The sequence below is a fragment of the Fragaria vesca genome, linkage group LG3 (assembly GCF_000184155.1).
Source record: "Fragaria vesca subsp. vesca linkage group LG3, FraVesHawaii_1.0, whole genome shotgun sequence".
Taxonomy (NCBI): domain Eukaryota; kingdom Viridiplantae; phylum Streptophyta; class Magnoliopsida; order Rosales; family Rosaceae; genus Fragaria; species Fragaria vesca.
Genome location: NC_020493.1, coordinates 8,528,260 through 8,548,003, shown reverse-complemented (window position 1 = coordinate 8,548,003; position 19,744 = coordinate 8,528,260). Strand labels below are relative to the sequence as shown.

General features: G+C 37.6%; 5 protein-coding genes across 5 annotated transcripts; 4 read left to right on the top strand and 1 right to left on the bottom strand.

Annotated features, from left to right (window-relative positions):
* Positions 1–1,612: 1,612 nt before the first annotated feature.
* Positions 1,613–3,840, top strand: LOC101296267. Its single transcript, XM_004293977.1, has 8 exons — positions 1,613–1,767; positions 1,866–1,955; positions 2,346–2,405; positions 2,506–2,545; positions 2,636–2,729; positions 3,128–3,187; positions 3,272–3,363; positions 3,454–3,840. The coding sequence occupies exons 1-8, from the start codon at positions 1,673–1,675 to the stop codon at positions 3,544–3,546; spliced, it is 624 nt and encodes a 207-aa protein (XP_004294025.1). The 5' UTR covers positions 1,613–1,672; the 3' UTR covers positions 3,547–3,840.
* A 119-nt stretch (positions 3,841–3,959) lies between these two features.
* Positions 3,960–5,866, bottom strand: LOC101295984 (protein LOL2-like). Its single transcript, XM_004293976.1, has 4 exons — positions 5,778–5,866; positions 5,230–5,337; positions 4,602–4,711; positions 3,960–4,237 (listed from the first exon to the last, which is right to left on the bottom strand). Exons 1-4 carry the CDS (start codon positions 5,863–5,865, stop codon positions 4,166–4,168), a joined length of 378 nt encoding a protein of 125 aa, XP_004294024.1. The 5' UTR covers position 5,866; the 3' UTR covers positions 3,960–4,165.
* A 43-nt stretch (positions 5,867–5,909) lies between these two features.
* On the top strand, positions 5,910–6,739 carry LOC101303790 (long chain acyl-CoA synthetase 2-like). The gene is made up of 4 exons (XM_004295582.1): positions 5,910–5,930; positions 6,086–6,099; positions 6,199–6,523; positions 6,600–6,739. Exons 1-4 carry the CDS (start codon positions 5,910–5,912, stop codon positions 6,612–6,614), a joined length of 375 nt encoding a protein of 124 aa, XP_004295630.1. The 3' UTR covers positions 6,615–6,739.
* A 1,483-nt stretch (positions 6,740–8,222) lies between these two features.
* On the top strand, positions 8,223–9,552 carry LOC101303498 (TMV resistance protein N-like). Its single transcript, XM_004295581.1, has 2 exons — positions 8,223–8,725; positions 8,907–9,552. The coding sequence occupies exons 1-2, from the start codon at positions 8,223–8,225 to the stop codon at positions 9,550–9,552; spliced, it is 1,149 nt and encodes a 382-aa protein (XP_004295629.1).
* Positions 9,553–10,212: 660 nt separating this feature from the next.
* On the top strand, positions 10,213–14,538 carry LOC101295693 (protein SUPPRESSOR OF npr1-1, CONSTITUTIVE 1-like). The gene is made up of 7 exons (XM_004293975.1): positions 10,213–10,462; positions 10,550–11,986; positions 12,106–12,247; positions 12,792–12,993; positions 13,686–13,792; positions 13,965–14,013; positions 14,494–14,538. Exons 1-3 carry the CDS (start codon positions 10,220–10,222, stop codon positions 12,190–12,192), a joined length of 1,767 nt encoding a protein of 588 aa, XP_004294023.1. The 5' UTR covers positions 10,213–10,219; the 3' UTR covers positions 12,193–12,247; positions 12,792–12,993; positions 13,686–13,792; positions 13,965–14,013; positions 14,494–14,538.
* The last annotated feature ends 5,206 nt before the right edge of the window (positions 14,539–19,744 follow it).

The following is a 19,744-nucleotide window of genomic DNA, read 5'->3' as shown; positions in this document are numbered from 1 at the left end:
CTTACTACTACTACTACTACTACTACTACTACTACTCTCTCTCTCTCTCTCTCTCTCTCTCTCTCTCTCTCTCTCTCTCTCTCTCTCTCTCTCTCTCTCTCTCTCTCTCTCTCTCTCTCTCTCTCCAGCGCCGATCAAGAAGGCTACGCCGACAGGGAGAAGGTTACGCCGGAGATCTCCGTCGATCTTCTGCTCCGACCTAACCCTAGGCTCACCCATATCTAACTCACGAAGGCGACGTCAACATGCTGAAGGCTACACCGAAGATCTCCGCCGATCTTCTGCTTCGATCTAACCCTAGGCTCACCCAGATCTAACTCACAAAGGCGACATCAACATGATGAAGGCTACGTCGGAGTACATTATGGAGATTGCTCAAGAGTATGCGAGCTAGTATGTTAGCTTGTCGTTTCGATGATTGGAAGGTTCCTCATGTTGTTTCGGTTGCCTACATGTTTGATGGATCTATTGTAAGTAAGGCATGGATATCCAGGTAAGTGAGACATGGATCTATTGGATAATTGTCAAATGATTTGTAATGCATCAGAAACTTGGTTTAATTTCTTCATATCTCAGTGATGTGCATCAAGTGGCCTTGTGGTCTTCTCTTCTCATATTTGTTTTTGGACATCTACTCCACCTAGATTCTTCTGTTCATCTACTCCACCCTTTATTGCTCCTCAACAAAACATTTTTCAGCATCACTGTCCATAAATAAGTTTTTATTGACCCCCAGTAGAGATTTATTGCCCCCAGTAGAAGTTTACTGCCCCTAATAAAATCTCAGTAGAAGTTTACTGCTCTCTCAATAAAAGTTTATTGCCCTCAGTAACCCATTTTTCATCATTACTGCCCCTAATAAGGTTTTATTGACCTCAGTAAAAATTTACTGCCTCATAGTAAAATCTCAGTAGAAGTTTATTGCCCCCTAGTAAAACATTTTTCATCAGTACTGTCTCTTAATTAAACTTCAGCGATGATGCAATATACTTCTGGTAAGGTCCGGTGACATTTTTAAATAAATCTAGCCAGATTCGGTGACATTCAGCGATGATGCAATATACTTCCGGTAAGGTCCGGTGACATTTTTAAATAAATCCAGCGAGATTCGGTGACATTTAAAAAAATCCGGTGAGATTTAGGCGACCTGCAAGATTGCGGTCACCGATGACCGGAGTCCGGTGAGGCTCAGGCCAAATCTTCTCTTTCTTCCATTTTCTCTCTCTATGCATGTTTTAAGAGATGACGGCAAAATAATCCTAAAATAATATTGTTTGTTAAGATTTTAAGTAAAGATTTGTTCATTTGGGCACAAATAGAGATACCTTATATTAAAATGGGCTCTTAAAAAAGATTGTCATTGAAATAGGTAACGAGGGATTGAAATTAGCATTAAAGGAGCATTTTTCCTAAATTCAAATGTGTCAAAATTTTAAATATTCCAATTAATTACAAAATAATCTATGTCTGTCGCCCGAAGAATGTCACCGCCACGTCTATATATACCAACTCATTATTACAACTATTTTCAAAAAAAAAAAAAACTCATTATCACAACCCCTCATTTCAAATTTTGATCTGTTGAGAGCCAAATTTTGAGCGGGCGCTACTCTCGGAGAGCTTCTTCAACCTCCAAACCCAAACCCTAAGACCTCCAAACCCTCGCAAAACCATGTCCACCGCCAAAGCCACCACCAGGAAGAGGCGCGCGGCCGAGCCTGAGCTCACCAAATCGGCCGACCTCGATCTCTATATCGACCTCTCCAGGTTCGTTTTCCTCTAATTCCTTCTTTTCTCTTGGTTTTCGCTTGTGGATTTAGCTAAGGATGTGTTTGATTTGAGAATCCGGATGGAATTTTTTGCAGTGATATCAAAGGAATCATGTCGGCGCTGCAACAGATCCGAGAGAAGGCGCACAAGGACGGCTTGAAGAAGAACGAAGAGACCATTTCCAGGTGAAAATTCGAAACGTTTCGCTCTCCATTTCACTAAATTAGCTCAGAAATTAGAAACTCTAGCTTTCTGTGAGTAACATTTACTGATCTGAGTCAAATTTTGAAGTTCCGTACAAAAATCCAAATTCCTAGCGTTTTTCTTTCCCTGCGTTTAGATTCTGATTGAGTTGATGATGTTGAGTTCGTAATGTTAGGTCAAACCTGGTTTAAAATGACTTAGTCTTATATCAAAATGTTCAAAAATCGATGAGGTTTTGCTTGCAGTTTCGGTTAATGTAGGATTTAAATCGAGGAGTATAACTAAATGGAATCAGGCTTAAGTTTTATTGATTGTGCGTTGGATTTTCTGAAATAGTGCTCTTAGTTGCTATTTCTGTGTTTTTGTCACAGTGTGGCTGCTGAAGTCAGGTCTGTGATTGATGAACTGAAGTCGAAAGTTGAGAAGGACAGGTAATTGAAAAGTGCGCGAGTTCACTTCGTGTGGCTGTTTGCTTTAGCTGGTGAAATGTGTGTACTGACTAAGGGTTTTTGCATTACTCTTCACTGTCAGGCAAAGTTTTGCGAAATCACTTTCAAAGAGCTCAAAAGAGGTGGTGGAGAATCTGTGATGGACTCTTTTCCTGATGGTTTATTTTGATTGAATATTTTCTTTACTGAGTTCTTTGATTGTGTACACGCAGTGTGAGAATTGCTTGAAGATTGAAACGACTAAGTTCCAAGCAGTTTATGAGAAATTCTGCAAGGATCAAGCGAACCATCTACAAACCCTGAAAGGTATTTCTAGCTTGTAGTTTAGTATTCGGTACGAGACTTGTGTAAGTAGATTGTGGCTGCAATTTGTGACAAGTACAGTTGGATAGTTAATCCGCTACAGTGAGTGTGATGTTTGATTAGATAGTGATCTGTAGTTTATGTATTCATATAGTTATGTCAGTGAGTGAGAATTAAGAATATCAAATTATGCAATGAAGGTCTTGCAATAATCATTAGACTTGATTTCATAAAGCATTGTTATTCTATTTCCACATAAAAATTTGTTTCTGTCGAGTGATTGTAGTAAAGATAAATGGCATCAAGCAAATCACTGTCTTGTTTCTTGCTAGCTAACTGAATAAGGATATGGTTCATCATATGGAGTTAACAGGATGTTTTATGTTCATGTCATTTGACAGGTATCATTTCAAACTTTGAAGAAGAGAAGGAAAGGCTATTCACTCGATATGAGCAACTGAGTAAGCGACACAACTTCCCTTACTGTTTATACTGTATATAAAGTGAAGTATATTTACTCTAATATTGTGAGGGTCTGATACTAGGAAAGAGAGAAAGAACTATGATATCAGAGCATGAAAAGGCTTGCACCGATAAAATTTCAAAGTTGGAAGAGTCTCTGAAAAAGAAGAAGCAGGTACCGTTTCTCTCAGACTCTTGGTATATCTATATGTGTGTGATTTGTATGAACATGTCTTGAATACATATTTACTGTTCTCCAACTCAGGACAACAAAACTTTCAGCGTTTTGAGGAAAACTCTGGGTTCATTTCTGGACGATGATGCTTCAGATGAAGAAGGCGTCCCACTTGATGATTGAAACTTGCTTGATGATGGAAATGGATAGTACTCCAGAGTGCAGACATCCTATTAGAGCTACATGGTACTCAAACAACAGTGGAGTAGTTTAGTTACCAGTTTATCTTATTTCCGCCAGAAGATTCTTAGTCTTTTGAACAGTTTCAATATGGTTTGGTATATATATAGTTCTGCTGTAGGTGAGAAATTCTCTTTCTCAAGCTCATTATGGTCACTACTACAGTGAACCGAAATACTTGTTGCTGACAGTTCCTAGTAGCTATGATCTAGTTGCTTTAACTTTCAAGAGTCATAACTATCTGCTAGCAAATTAGCAATTACTTAAACCCAAGTTCACTAGATGGAAGTCACATTTGTTTCTGTATGTGACCTGTGAGTAATTTTTCAACTGATCAGTTAACTGAATGTCAAATTCGTTTGGGTTTCTTCTCATCAAACATAATTCAGAATATTTAACAAACTAGTATCAGACGGAGCTATGTACCACATTCTTTTGAAAATAAGAACAAAGAGAAAAGGATTACACTAATCAAAATCAAAGTTTCCGAAACATGAGTGATACACTGTCTGATTGACTTTCTCTATATACAATTTGCACACATGTGCCTCACATAAGCTGCTTAGTGAACAGAATTGGATGGTGCAGTTGGTTGTCCTTGTTGAACAGACCATGGAGGGCGCATGTTGTGATCCTACAGAGAAACATTTCACATCAGTCATAAATATGAACAATGCAGTCGAATTGTGATCCATTAACAGTATGCTCACTAAGCAAAAAAGAAAAAAGAAAAACGTTCTTTGTCAGGGAAACCACAAAGTTCAAAGAGATCTTTATGGAACCAAATTTCGAAACCATACTAGTAGCATCTTACATAATTTTTAGTTTGACATATGAACAAAGAAAAGGTGTATCCATATAACACTGATTTACCAGCTAGTGTTGTCCTGAATCTGAGCCTATTGGGCTATTGTTGATACTTAAAAATGCATTCCAACAATAACAGTCAATACGACCAAGACATTGGCAATCTCCTAGAAAGTAGATGGTTCACTTACCTTAACTTCTGTCACAAAACTGCAAGAGGAACACCTAACGGATGGAGCTCCATATGGGTACATCAGCAGCGTTGTACAACTATCGCATTTGACCTGGCCAACCTGATGGGCTGATAAAAAGAGATACAGTTAAAAACCTGAACGTATTGCCATAGTGACAGTAATCACCATACAAAATAGTTTGAAGAGCATAAAGTGGAGCTTAACTAGACAGATAATAGGTTCTGAAACTACGATAAAGAAACCTACATAATACACGAGATGAGAAGAAGAATTGAAAACCCATGCATGATAACTGTATACAATGGAAGACACATTTAGACCTCAATCAACTTACAGTCGTACCCTTCGCCAATTGAACCTCAGAAATGACGGCATATTTCACATAATTCATTGAAGGTAACCCATTACCAGTAAATAGATTGCATAACAGGCACTCACAGTGATTAATCAACTCAACATATCATGTCAACTTCTGGCAATCGTATTGGCTAGAATGCAGAACGACCGCACAGTAAACAAATTCACAATGTAGCGAGAAGAACCATTACATTCTGAGCTAAAGTAATGAAAGAATGAGAGTTTGAACAATAACCAATAACTAAGTGCAAGAGGAAGAGAGACAAACCTTCTAGCACAAAGTTGACAGTCTGACAGCATGAGCATTGAACATGCTTGGCTCCAGGCGGGTATGTAAGTAAGCGGCGGCAAGACCCACAAACCATTTGAGCTATTTCTACATCACAAACCAACCATGACTATGTTTCCCCATGTGAGCATAATTTACTCAATCTAAGACCACTAAGGCTCTATAGAACATTCAAAAATAGTAATTTCAATAAGATAAGCCATAGAATATAACAGTTTGAATCCAATTCTTTATGCTGGTAGCAATGTACTACAACCCTATGGACTCTAGCTTCATCACCACTAGTAGCAACTCTCACACTATATTTTCACTCCCAAATCTATAAATTCTTTGTTCCTATTACAGAAAGTTAGAGACTTTTGCAATAAGTAAGCACTAACCAATCATGTAATGAAGATAAACATATTGAGCTTTTCAAGGGTCAAATAAGAGAGAACCCAACAAAAATGAAGCCCCGCATTCACAACAAAAGAGATAGTAATAACAAGAGTGGAGAGTCGGAGATAATAATTTGGGTGAGGACTGACCGGAAATAGGCGGTGGTGGTGGTTGTGAGACGACGGGTTGGGTCTCCTGCGGTGGCGCTTCGTCTACTTGCTGTTCTTCGGTCTCCATCGTCGGTTTCTCTCCAGTTGCAGACATAGGGACAACAATTTACCATGTTCCCAATACGACGCGCCGTTTTAAAGCCTTCGGCTTCGCCCAATAAAAGAAACTTACCATTTATTAAAAAAAAAAAAAAAAAAAATTAAGTCTACCCTTCTTCCACATCCTAGTTCCGTCCCCAGGCAAATCAGTACATGAATAAATGAATTTTTTTTCATCTTTCTGCTAGAATTCGAATTTGCGGTAGTGTCCATTACCCTTCTTTCTTGTTATTTGAAGTTACAAACAGAAACCCAGAAACCCTTCTTTTTTGCCTGTATTCCATGTGTGATAAATAACAAGACTTACCTTTAACTCATCAATAAATGAATGTGTTCATCTTTCAGCTAGAGTTCAATTTTGTGCTAGTGTCCTCTATCCTTCTTTCATCTTATTTGAAGTTACAGACAGATATCCTAACACCTTAACTTTCATCTGGTTGCAGATATGGGTTTATGGGAACAGCTTCGAGTCATTTCTTGTTGCTGTGGTTGTTCCAGACAGAAAGGCCTTGGAAGACTGGGCTACTGAGCATAATTTGACCGATGATTACAAATCATTGTGTCAAAACCTGAAGGCAAGGAAATATATATGCGATGAGCTCAATAGTACGGGTCAGAAACAGCAAGTATGTGCTCCATCCCTGCTGCTAAGTTCATGCTATGTTAATAATGTATACTCATCTGGCTTAACAATGTTAATAGGGTTTGAGTTGTTAAAAGCAGTTCATTTGGAACCAAGGCCCAGTTTGAGACAGCTGTGCTGTGAGAAGAATTGCTTCCGGAACTGCTGTAAGAAGAATTGCTTCTAGAATTACTGTAAGAGGAATTAGCTGAGATGTTTAGTAAACTGTTTTTAAAAGTGTTGTGAGAACTAAAAAACATGACTTAACCAATGACCTAAAATATGAATAAGGGTAAAATAAGATTTATGAAAGATTCATTTAACCCTTCCGTGTTATTGATTCCCGCAAAGCTTCTTCAAAACCCGTTTTTAGGAGAATCGATTCATCTAAAATCAGTTCTACGGGTGGTTACCAAACACCTCATGTTAGCCCTAAAATCATTTTTGACCTTAAAAGCAGTTTCAAAATCGTTCCCAAACCAGGCCCAAACCCTTTTGACATAGAGAGGGATCTCATGACTCCAACTTTCAAACTGAAAAGACCACAATTACTCAAATATTACAAGGTATAATATTTCTAGCAACTTGAATAAGATAATCTTAGAACTTTGGTAAGTTAATCCTAAATATGTATATTGAACTATATCCATCTGCAGGAGCGAGTTGAAAAACTTTACAGTGAGGCAAAGGGTGGACAAGTATGAGAACACAGCTGCAAGCAACTACTGGATATATCTTGCTACATCATTTTCCCAAATTTTCGATCGCCTGCTCTTTCATTGATGAAAAACTACATATGTCAGATTGTAGAAGAACAAATAGCAGGGATTGACCTGTGTCGACCTTTGTTCTAAGTCTGTGTATAAATAAATCCATATCTTATGAACTTTTCATATTTATTCTTTTCATCCAAGAAAAAATATTCTAGTTCATTCTAGAATTTGTTTTGGCCGTAATGTTCTGTTTGAACTTTACGGAGAGATGCTACCGCTGCTACGTTCAGCTGAGATGATGAAATTAGTGTGGTACGACTAGCTCTTATGTTCTTCCCTTCAGTCCATTGAGTCCAAAAAAGGATGCATCAAGCCAATCAAGTCTTGAAGTGCTATTTTACGATTGCTTCTACTTGGTAGTCATGTCGAGTAGGATTAAATTTGCTTCAACCTACTGCCTAGCTTGTTCCATCATTCGTTTACAGTTTTACCACCAAATGGTGAAAACTGCCAATTGCTCAACCTTTCAACCAAAGGAATTATTAGATTTGACCCTCATTATAAGATGCTCTTTCGGTGGCGATTGGACTGATCAGCTTTAACTTTGCTTCTTTTCTTGGTAGTTTCGCTTCATCATCAGTGAACCTACTGCTGATAATTTGGTCCTCTTCTACCCCTTCGTCACTTTACCATGGCCCAGCAATCAAACAACAACAGTTGCTGCAATTCTTCCACCCGTTCATACACAACCACTGTTTCTTTTACCATCAATAATTCGACATCAAACAAAAATAAAAAAATATCTGCATGACTGGTGCAATGCTTTTCGGTGGTCACTCTACTTGACCTTTTCTTCTTTTTCTTGGTAGTTTCGTTTCATCTTACACGCCCTTGACTTCACATTGAAGTCTCTACCTATTTCTGAGAGCCTCTTCCTCTTCATCTTCTGCTCATTCTTCATTCCATCAGCAAGCTAATTAGCCAGATTCCATGGCCATCCAATTGAGAGCCTCTTCGTCTTTCTCCTCTGCTCCTTCCACCCGTTCACAGAGACATGATGTGTTTCTGAGTTTCAGAGGCGAGGATACACGCGACGGTTTTACAGGTCATTTGTACGACAGTTTGGTTCGAAGGGGGATCAAGACTTTCATAGATAATGATCTTACAAGAGGAGAGGAAATATCACAAGCACTTCTCCGAGCCATTGAAGAATCAAAGCTCTCTCTCATTGTCTTCTCTGAAAACTATGCATCCTCAAAGTGGTGTTTGGAAGAACTGGTTCATATCCTTAAATGTAGAAGATTAAAGAACCAAATGGTTCAGCCAATCTTTTACAAAGTGGATCCCTCGGACGTAAGACACCAAAGAGGTAAATTTGGTGAGTCACATGCAGATCTTGAACGCAGATTCAAAGATGACATGAGGAAGGTGTTAAGATGGAGAACAGCTCTATCAGAAGCAGCAACTTTGTCCGGATGGCATTTCTCCGGCGGGTATGTCATGCGCTTAATTTACTTTCCTTAATCACTCTATTGCTAGTTTGTGTGGTTATTAGATCAGGGATTGATTTTAGGTGTGTGCTTAACTGGTTATTAAACAGTACCCTCTTCTTCTTCTTCTTTCTTTTTTTTTTTCTTAATCTTTTAAATGTTTCATTTGATTCAAATACAACAGGTACGAATATGAATTTATTGATAAAATTGTTGAAAAGATCTTCGCACAAGTATATGAACCTACCTATTTGGATATGCCAGAGTGCCAAGTTGGGCTAGACTCGCAGGTAAAACATATGCTTGAAATTTTAGATGTTGGGGGAAGTGATGTACGCATGGTAGGAATATGGGGAATTGGCGGAATAGGTAAGACAACAATTGCTAAAGCTGTCTACAATGCAATCGCACATAAGTTTGATGGCTGGTGTTTTTTGGCAAATGTTAGAGAAGGCTCAGTGCAACATGGAGGTTTAATTAACCTGCAAAATATTATTCTCTCTAGCATTGTAGGGCCAAAAGAATTGATAATCAACAATGTTCATCAAGGAACCACATTGTTGCGTGAAAGGATGCAACATAAAAAGGTTCTCTTAGTCGTTGACGATGTGGATAGTTTGGACCAGTTGAAGAAACTAGCTGGGAGTATTGATTGGTTTGGTCGCGGAAGCAGAGTTATCATAACCACAAGAGATAAGGGTTTGTTGACTGTTCATGGAGTAAAACCAACATACGATGTTCATGGACTAGGTCATCAAGAAGCTATTAAGCTCTTCAGTTCAAATGCCTTGTTGGATATTGAGAAATTGGATGCTGATGAGAAACCGTAGTTACTGAAGTTGTTCACTATGCTGGAGGCGTTCCACTAGCACTGGAAGTTTTAGGTTCGCATCTATGTGATACCTCTGTACAGAAATGGCGAGCTATGTTAGATGGTTTTAAAAAAGATCCTCCTAAAAGCATTCAAGATATTCTCTTAATCAGTTATGACGGACTGCAAGATACAACGCGAAATGTTTTCCTTGACATTGCATGTTTTTTCAAAGGTTGGAACAAAAACGACGTGATACAAATTCTTGAAGGTTGTGACCGCATCACCCCCGAGCATAGCATTAAAGTTCTCGAACAAAAGGCTCTCATATCTGTTGATATATTTGATGATATTTGCATGCATGATTTGCTAGAAGAGATGGGGAAAGTTAAAGTTCTGCAAGAGTCTACGGAGGCCGGTGAGCGAAGCAGATTGTGGTATTATAAGGATGTGCACGACGTTCTAACAAAAAACAGAGTAAGTAGTTCCCATATGCGCAGACACACACACACACACATACAAACACAAGAATCATATGTGTTTATTCCAATTTGACAACCGATATCAGGATAACATGTACTATATGTTTATGTTGATTATATAATAATATGAGTGTTTGTTTTGCTAATTCAATTGCATATTTTTCATACTAGGGAACAAGTAAAATTGAAAGCATAATTGTAAAGATGCCTACAACAGATGAGATACGGTTGAGTCCTAAATGCTTCAAGAAGATGGAAAATCTTAAAATCTTTATAAACGTCAATGGGCGGTTTATTGGAAAGGTCAAGCATTACCCGAATCAGTTGCGGTTACTTGATTGGCCTCAATGTCCTCTAGAATATTTGCCCTCCAATTTTGATATGAAGAAAATGGTGCAGCTTAATATGGGTGGCAGCCGCATAACACGTCTTAAAGGAGGATTCAAGGTATTAATAAATTTTCAGCAATTTACGTTATTAAATTCTTCAGACGTTACCAATTTGCCGTTCAATATTTATTCTTTTGTATGACAGAGTATGCAGAATCTGACATCCTTAAATTTGTGTGGATGTCATTTCCTAACACAAATCCCCGACATGTCGGGAAGCCCAAACTTAGAGTTCCTGGATCTAAGTTGGTGTTCAAGTTTAGAGATGGTTCACCCTTCGGTTGGAAACCTCAAAAAGCTGGTTACGTTGAATCTTTACAACTGTTGTAACCTTGTGAAGCTGCCTCCAGAAGTCAACTGCAGATCCCTCCAACAACTTGATCTTGGCGATTGCAGAAAGCTGGAGAGTTTCCCTGAAATTGTGGGAGAGATGAAATGCATGAAATCCTTGAGTCTACGGTACACTGGCATCAAAACATTGCCGTCATCCATTCGGTATCTAATCAACCTTGAAAAGTTGAGTTTAAATTTATGTAGAGACCTCACAGATCTACCTCGCAGCATTTATGAACTGCAAAACTTGGAGGACTTTGACTTGGCGGAGTGCCCAAAACTCGTAACATTCCCAACTAAGGTGGACTTACCTGACGGCGGTGACTATTTACCAGGATGCAATTCATCTAAAATTGATTTCCTGGGGTCCACTTTAGTTTATCTTAATTTATCCGGATGCCCCTTTGTTACTCTTCCCGAATGCATCAAGGAATTTTTCAACTTGTCAAGACTCATTTTGAGAGGCTGCACAAGGCTTGTGGAAATTCCCGAGCTTCCAGCATTGATTACAGAGTTGGATGCGAGCGATTGCGTATCGTTGGAAAGAATTTCAAAGCTATCAAACATTTTGGAGCGTAAAGAATCTCAAATGATCGAGAGGATGTACTTGACTAATTGTTGGAGACTCTGTCAAAATTTATTGGCTGAGATGGCGGCAAGCAAGGAAGATGATGATCTCTTCTCTCGGCTCCTATGTTCTCAGCTGTCCGACTTCGAAATTATATTTCCAGTTCCAAGAAGCAAGATTCCAAAATGGTTCAGCTGTCAAATGGATTTCATGGGGCATCAACGGTTTGAGTTTTGGATTGAAGCACTTCCAAATTTCAAATGGGACAACAACACAGGATTGGCTTTCTGTGTTGCTCTTGATGGACCATATCATTGTCGTTTTGTCGACTCTTTTCATTTGTGGATTTACATCAATGAAGTGCGTGTTTTGTATTCTGATGTAAATTATTCTTCTAGAGGTTATTATGGCACAAGAGAGTCGAATCATGTATCGGTGGGATACATTTCATTCGCTGAATTGTGGCGATGTGGTTATATGCGTCCCCTGCCACCCTTTAACTGTCGAGTCGTTCTTCATCCTTTACCTGACAGATTCTCCGACCACTTTAAATTTAAAAGCTGTGGGGTCCACCTTATAATGCCTCCAAATGAAGACGTTTGTATGAAGCTAATCCGTGCAGAGAATCTCACCAGTGAACGTTCTGATGATGATGATGATGATGAAGTTGATTCTAGTAAGGTATGTTACTATTCTCCACTGTGTCTGTGTGTGTATTTGTTGGTATGGTTTCCTTTTGTGAAAACTTTCTCATTTTCAGAGATGATAAGGAGAACTCACATCTGAGTACAATAATGCAGGGCAACTGGGAAAGATATCGTCCCAAACACAGGAAGGATTGCAAAGAGTTATATACTGATGCACTACAGCAGAACCAAGAGCAGTAATTATTACTAATGCAGCAAAGCATTGTGTTTATATGGACCGATGTGACGAATACAGGTTTACATTATCAAATTCTCCCTTTCTTTGATATCTATGGACTTTCAATATTGGTTTGTAATATCAACTCTTTTTTCGCATTCTCCATATGTGTGGACAGAGTTAAACTAGTTTACCAAGCTCGGTTCCATGTAACTAACAAATGCAAAATTGCGTCTGTGCACTAATCTACTTCACTAAACTCAGCGTTGAACTTGTAGACATTTTCTCTTCTGATATATACAAATGTTTTCTGAATTTATTTCGTCATTCAGAAGTAGTAAAGAGTATAGATCATATGATTGTTTCAATCGATCACCAAACATATATTTACGGTGTCTGAATAGCATGATATTGACTTGAAGGTATGGTTTAAGATATTGAGAGCAAGCTTGTTCAAATGCTGTGTCCAATTAATGCAATGTAATTGTATTGATTCTTCTTTCATTCTATCAGTTTCTTGTTGAGTTACCACTGACCACTACTTTATATTGAACTTGAGAAATATACATGTCCTTTGCTTTTGTTATCGTAAATTTATGCATGCCTTAATTTGTTCCTGCAGGTATTGTGTATCGAGTTTCCTCCGGTGGAACCATACACTATTTCACTTCATAACCAGTTCATCAGTTGAAACTTTGCATATGCATGTTCATTGGCTGTCATATTCGAAGCTACTAAAAGGTTTAAATAACAAGTTGGGGTATCAGAAGAAGGTCTTCCAGAAGATGAAACCACCTTGCCTTCACAAGTTTCACTTTAAAAAGGTCAGTGTAATTCTATCCTTCACCATTCCCTTATTTGAAGTAGGTGGTTATACATTCAAACAATGTGCTGCTTTTTTTGTTTTTAAACATACATTACATGAAATATAGAAAACTGAGAATGTGGTGTCCTAGTTGTTGTTTTTGTTTACTAATTTGCTTGCGTTTCAAGCTATCAATGACATTCCACACAACATGGATTTGTAGCTTTGCATATTATTTGGCCTTCTGGACATGTCTTTTTTCGAAGCAACCAGCCTCTTCCTGCAACATCAGAAAAACTATACCTCAGAAACCAAAATTTTCCTTTCCCTTCGAAAAAGCAAGAATTGGATAATATGAGTAGAGAGAATTGCTCTGATGCTATGTATGGGTTACAATAGAACAATGTAGCATTAATGTCAGAAGTCTAACAGATAGACTGGTAAACAATTTAAGACAGTTAACAATTTCACTATTCTTGCTTATTAACATATCTATCTCCATGTTCTCTAAGCTGGTAGAGAACATTTCTGGTCATGGGCATTTAGTAGTTTTGTTACTGGAAAGGCTAATACAGGACTGTCATGGTTTTTCAAATTTCGTAGCATTATCAATATGAAATTATTTCCTCATTCTCAAATGATTCCTTAATCTGTTTCATACATATATGCTACGTCTGTTTAAAATGCTAGTTTTGCCTTAATCTGATGAAGCATGTCTATGATGCTGCCATTCAAATGGGTTCAACCATCAGAAGCCGTGGTGTCAATCCTGTGGTATATATGGATCAAATTGCCCCAAATGGATTATTGCATTGGAGGTAATAATACTGTAATGTTTTTCCTTTTCGTATTTGTGGATATTATGTTGACTGGTGAGTGCCCATGGTTGGGACTAGTTGAAGTATTGAACAACTGAATCTGAAATTGGGGATGAATTCCAAGAAAAATTGCGGCTTTTTAGCCTTATGACTTTGTGTTGTTGTTTTGCAGGCCTGTAACAGCCAGGCCATCACATACGTTCCGCTTTATGACTCCCTCGGTATGCTTCCTTTTTCTTGTTTTTTTTTTAAATTTCAATTCTTTGTGCATTGTATTATTTTCCAGTGGCAGATAGTGAACTTCAATGATAGGGTTCGAGTTTAATTAGTTGAATGGAAATTTTAAATTGTCTAAACGTTTTTATTTTTAAAATCTACCACATCACTGTCATTTATAATTCTGGATTTGAGCTGCTGGCTACTGAATGCTTAGTTGTTTCCTATCGGACTCTTTGCAACAACTTAAGGGTTATGTTGGAAACTACTTAAGAGTACCGAGTTTTGCGTGCTAGCCACATCAAAAATTTAGTAGCCAATCACCAAACATGCCAAATAGTTTTAGAATTCTACAGTTATAAGGGGAAGTTTTGGGAAATTAAGTTGTGGGGGGTCAAGGGAGATATTTGGAAGGTGCATTTTCAGTTTCCCTTAAAATTTATTTGATTAACATTTCATGGTTTATGTTGCCGGTGCTAATGCAGTTGAGTTCATTATCAACCATGCTGAAGTTTCAATAGCTTTTGTTCAAGAGAACAAAATCCCTGCTGTGAGTTATTTTCCAAACTATCATGATGCATAGCCTTCAAATCAACAGCAACACCAACAAGCAGACTTTTGTACTGAAATTATGATACATACCAACCCGCGGCAAGACGCGGGCATCCTGCCTCGTATATCATGCAAGAGCAACACTGAAGTGATCTTCAGTACTCGATTATTTTTTCTTACTTTTGTAACTTTGCAAGCTTATAAGAAGAGTCCGGGAGAAAACGAAAAGAGAGGATGAGACCATCTTGGCCTCTTGAGGGAGAGTCCCAAATGGTGACCGCCTCAATCAAAACAAAGCACCGATTTTGAAAGATCATACCTCACATTTTATTTTTCTGCTTTCTGCACCAACTTGGTTTAAAACTATCAAAATTTTAGATTTCTCTCAATTGATAAAATTGAAAGTTCAAACCCATTTGCAACCCGGACAATCCTAACAGCAACACTGATATATTTATGCATCCACAAAGTGATCCATCAAAGAGAAAGGGTCAAATTTAGGTCACCCTAATGAAATTCTATACAACCAACCTTGGATATTTGAGCCAATTACAAACTCTTTCTTATGTGCATATGTGCCACACTTGATTGTTATGGATGCTAGTGTCTACTCTTTTTCTAAAGCTAATAGCAACAAACATAAAGCAAATCAAGAAAGATAAACTTGGTGTAGATTCCAATGGGCTACATTTTGATTTATGGTCCTTTCCCTGAAAAAAATGTGAAGTTTAGAAGTTTGGGTTTGTTTTGCAGTTAGTTTGTTATGTCTTCCTGGTTCATTTGACAATTGATGACCTATTCAGTTTCTTAGTGTAGCATAAGTATAGTTACTAAGTTCATACGGTAATAAACCTGTAATTAGCTAATTGCGTGAAAAATTACACGGTAATATTATGATTGCCAAAAGCCCAACTTCGCCAAATAACAAAAAACTATCAAATTGCATTATTCATTTATTCACCACACTTGACCATATCCAGATACATAACCATTACTGGTGTTACCCAAAGTGTGCAAACATATTCACAATTCTGGTTCAACTGAACCAGATTGAGTTCAACAACACCAAGTTCCTTTTCATAGTTATCAACAGTATGTCCATGTTATTTCCTCTTTGTCACCGGCTAGGCCCAACACCTCTCGAATTAAGGCCATCGAGAACACCCCGTACTAAGCGGATTCCCAATCGGGTTTTGGGTCTTTCACCCTAGGGATGCACAATCCCTACTTAATTATTTTCCTCAGCCTAACCGGATCCAATTCTTTATACAGTAAAGTTGTTATCTGCACATTCACATCTCAATTTATCATCTAGAGCAATATCATAAACTGAATCAAAATTTCCAATCTCAATATTTGATTTTAAAACATATTAACTGTTTGGATTCATGCCAATTTGTCATGCATAAACTGATCCAATCCCAACAGAGTAATTATGCAAGCAAATCCAACTCCCCAGTAATCTGAAGAGACAGAAAGGTAAAGTAGTTTACCTGGTAGATAGTTGTAGCAGAGGTTGATGGATCATTCCTTCGCTTTACTTTTTGATGGGACATATTATGCATATATGTACACATAGTTACATACCACAGCGAAAAGAATAATTCACATTTGTACAATTGAAGAAAATAAAGATCTGTGAACTCCTTGAAAGTAAGTTCAGAACCAGTTTAGCTCCTTGCTAATTTGATAATACTGGAGTACTAATGATCTGCAATCAACAAAAATTCATTCAATATCAACTCAAAGCACTTGTATCCTTGTGCCCAGTAACTTTTGCTTCTATTCAACTTCTCAATGTATATGATAATTAGACAGATAAAATGAAAGAGCACAGATCAACTAATCGAAATGGTTGAACCTAAGTAATTAATAAGCACGCAATACAGGAGAAATAAAACCATGATACCTTGAAACATCACTTGTAGAGATATATAGAATGTATTGATGCAAAATGTCAAGTCGAACTTATACATATAAATTGATTCGTCTCTGCATAACAATTCTAAATGTCTACATATCAATAAATGCAATTGCAAAAGTTCAACTGGAACTAAATAAGCAAGTAATGAGACTGAATAAACTCACACTTCAATTTATACATGGATCACAAGGTTTGAAGCACATTTGATAAAACTTACCAGTAGAATAAAAATATGTCTTTATGATCATACCTATGAAGAACCTCATTGTTTCTGACCTTGCATTTACATTCTTGATGATATTAAAGAGGTCACTGTATGATGTACCTTACATGAACCTCCTCAAGATTAGTATTAGACATACATTTCAACAAAAGAGTCAATGGTCCACAAAAATAAATAAGGATTTAGTGCATGGCATATCTATATTCACATCTAACTTTGTATAACTAAATCCGGTTGATAGGGCCATACCCACCTCACTGAAGTTCACAGTGTAGATAATGCATCAGCACACATTAAACACAAGACCTGGTATCCCTTCTTTTTTTTGTTTAACAAAATGGAAAGGTTTGACAAGAATATACAAAAATAATAGTTCAAATAAATACCCAGTAGATCAAGTCCTCCAGACATAGTTAAAAACAACAAAACCCAGCCATTACACTATCAACAATTCAGTGTCATAAATAATCAATCAAACGTTGACAGTCATATAGAACCTTGTGGAAACTTCAAAACTGATAGCAGCAGCTACCAACTCAGGCTATCTATATATGTTTCAAATCAAGCACAAAAATCAGATATAAGTGCATCAGTTCTAGTATACCACAGATCATCCAAATATCCCAATGTAGGGACTGGTACGTCAGACATATATATATTGATAAGAACCAAGTAATAAAGATTTGGATCTCTGCACGTTCAAATAACTTTCTTCCTCCAAACGTCACTTTATACAAACAATCAGTTTAAATTCGCACACTCATTAAATAAAATCCAAATGCTTTATTCACATACGATAAATTGTGTTATGGGATTCTTATCCAAACAAGAGGAGGAACCTATTGCCAGACTTGTTAATCCAGAAAAAGACCGAATGAAAGAAATTGCATCCGCACTCTGTTTCCAGTGAAGAAAACAGAAGAATCATTTTCTATTAGCTTCAAACTAATGCCCAATATCATAGTAGCTACTAACTGGTAGTACATACATATATTGTAAACCATTGGCCTGCTGTATATTCCCTGTAAACCATTATGCTAAATCCCCCCACAGATCAACCCAAGGGTCTTATCCCCGCTCTGATACCATTTGTGACACCCTGACCCGACTAATAACTATCTCACAGATCAATTAAACATTACCAAATTGCCACAATGAGCAAAAGGATTCATTATTTTGTTTTGAGAATTCTTTTGCTTAAATTGCCACAGCTCTCTTTGATAAACTAGTTACAAGGAATTAAGTTTGGTGCCCAGCCAGATGGTTTATTCACAGATTAGAATTCCTGCAAGTATTGAAGTCAATATCAGTTGGAACATTCAAAGATTCCAAATGTTTGATGAAGGATAGCCATATCAATCAGACCCGTTTGTTACCAAATACCATCCATAGACTCTGAGACCCATTGATTAAATTCTCCAAGTATTTCCTACTGCTCATACACAGTTTGCAAATTAAATACCAATAACATAAACTGAATCAAATCAAATCAAATCGAAGAGAAAGATGGAATCTTGGTACTTACCAGAATCAGGTGAGGAGTCGGTGGCTGGCCGAGGTCGAGAGGACTTAGATTCAATGAGTAGAGGTTGTCATTGACGAGATGACAACAGAGCTTGTACATTCCAGACGTCTCCCACTTTGGAATCCTAACAAATCTACAATGTATCGGTAATCCGGTATATAGGTGTACGGAATATGATATAGATACACCAAATATGATCGGATACATGCAACACAGCTAGTTAAAAGTGATCGGTTTGGCTTCCTCAGGCCCGGACCTGAGACGAGGCCAAAGAGGCCACCGCCTCTGGCACCAGATATCAGGGGGCACAAAATTGTTAGATTCAAAGAGCAGAAGCACATGTATCACGCTAAAGACAAACAAAACTCTTTATGCCGGGTACAGACAAACAAATAAAGAGAAACCCAAGCTGATCTTCTCCTGCTGAGGACACAAACCAGCTCAAGAAGGATTTTGAAGGTCTATTAGGTTGATTGTGGTTGGAGAAAGATAAGGATCAATGAGAGGAGGGAGAAAGAGAAGGAGCCAGAGAGAGAGAGAGAGAGAGGTGGTGGTGGGTGGAATGATAAGACTTCGTCGGGTGGGTGAGTCTGCTGTTTGGGTGTAGAGAGTAGAGGAATTGCATATCAGGGCATGTTGGGCGATTGAGGCAGGGATTAGAGAAAGAGAGGAGAGAGAAGAGAGAGAGCAAAATAAATGAAAAAGAATTGAGAGATAAAGAGATGAGAAACATATATTGCTCTTTTAAGACTTGTTAAGGAATTTTCGGCTTATCTTATTTTTTGATCTTATATCCATATCTTGATCGTGCAGTTTATAGGTATTTATAAGTAGATCATTTCTACAAATTTTCAGTCATATTGAAAATCATTAAGACATTCATAAGTGTAATTTACCAATTATGAACTTGAACGGTTTATGTTTTGACATATTTAGTTCGTCCATTAATTTGATCTAATTTGTTACCTTAACGATCACTAATTTGGCTGAAAATTTGTAAGATTGATCTACACATATAGACCTAAAAACTGAACGGATGAGATGACAAAATATGATCGAAAAATATGTCTTTTAAACCATAAACTGAAAAGAACTCAACTTAAGGGTCCTCACTAAAAATGCTCCCTCGCACTAAAAAGGCTCCCTTGCTCCCTATATTGCAAGGCTTTTAAGACAGTAACAGCTTCTTAAGTGTACAACAGGGAAGGAGAAACAAGGACAGTAACAATTTCTTAAAGAGTTTTTCACTAATAGGTATCAACACACTTGCAAGATTTTTAATATATACTTTTTTTTCTTTCTCGAATACCCGTTCCAGGGCACCACTTTTAAAACTCCTGGACTTCCTAATTCACATTATGTCATGGATTTGTGGTGTTTGACTCGAAATTTCTTGCATGGTCTGTGGAGTATCACGAAAATTGAAAAGGCATACATATAACACACCTTGTTCTACATTCTAAGGCGAGGTGAGATATGGAATACATTTTCGTCACATAAGCCAGAATATTT

What these genes read in the sequence shown, in the direction of transcription:
- LOC101296267 (XM_004293977.1), top strand. Translation starts at nt 1,673, where the DNA reads ATGTCCACCGCCAAAGCCACCACCAGGAAGAGGCGCGCGGCCGAGCCT. An exon ending in CTCTATATCGACCTCTCCAG is followed by an intron (nt 1,768 to 1,865) that starts GTTCGTTTTCCT and finishes AATTTTTTGCAG; the next exon opens with TGATATCAAAGGAATCATGT. An exon ending in CTCTGAAAAAGAAGAAGCAG is followed by an intron (nt 3,364 to 3,453) that starts GTACCGTTTCTC and finishes TCTCCAACTCAG; the next exon opens with GACAACAAAACTTTCAGCGT.
- LOC101295984 (XM_004293976.1), bottom strand. Translation starts at nt 5,865, where the DNA reads ATGGAGACCGAAGAACAGCAAGTAGACGAAGCGCCACCGCAGGAGACC. An exon ending in ACCACCACCGCCTATTTCCG is followed by an intron (nt 5,338 to 5,777) that starts GTCAGTCCTCAC and finishes TTTGTGATGTAG; the next exon opens with AAATAGCTCAAATGGTTTGT. An exon ending in GTTTTGTGACAGAAGTTAAG is followed by an intron (nt 4,238 to 4,601) that starts GTAAGTGAACCA and finishes GTTTCTCTGTAG; the next exon opens with GATCACAACATGCGCCCTCC.
- LOC101303498 (XM_004295581.1), top strand. Translation starts at nt 8,223, where the DNA reads ATGGCCATCCAATTGAGAGCCTCTTCGTCTTTCTCCTCTGCTCCTTCC. An exon ending in GGATGGCATTTCTCCGGCGG is followed by an intron (nt 8,726 to 8,906) that starts GTATGTCATGCG and finishes CAAATACAACAG; the next exon opens with GTACGAATATGAATTTATTG.
- LOC101303790 (XM_004295582.1), top strand. Translation starts at nt 5,910, where the DNA reads ATGTTCCCAATACGACGCGCC.
- LOC101295693 (XM_004293975.1), top strand. Translation starts at nt 10,220, where the DNA reads ATGCCTACAACAGATGAGATACGGTTGAGTCCTAAATGCTTCAAGAAG. An exon ending in GTCTTAAAGGAGGATTCAAG is followed by an intron (nt 10,463 to 10,549) that starts GTATTAATAAAT and finishes TTTGTATGACAG; the next exon opens with AGTATGCAGAATCTGACATC. An exon ending in ATGAAGTTGATTCTAGTAAG is followed by an intron (nt 11,987 to 12,105) that starts GTATGTTACTAT and finishes ACAATAATGCAG; the next exon opens with GGCAACTGGGAAAGATATCG.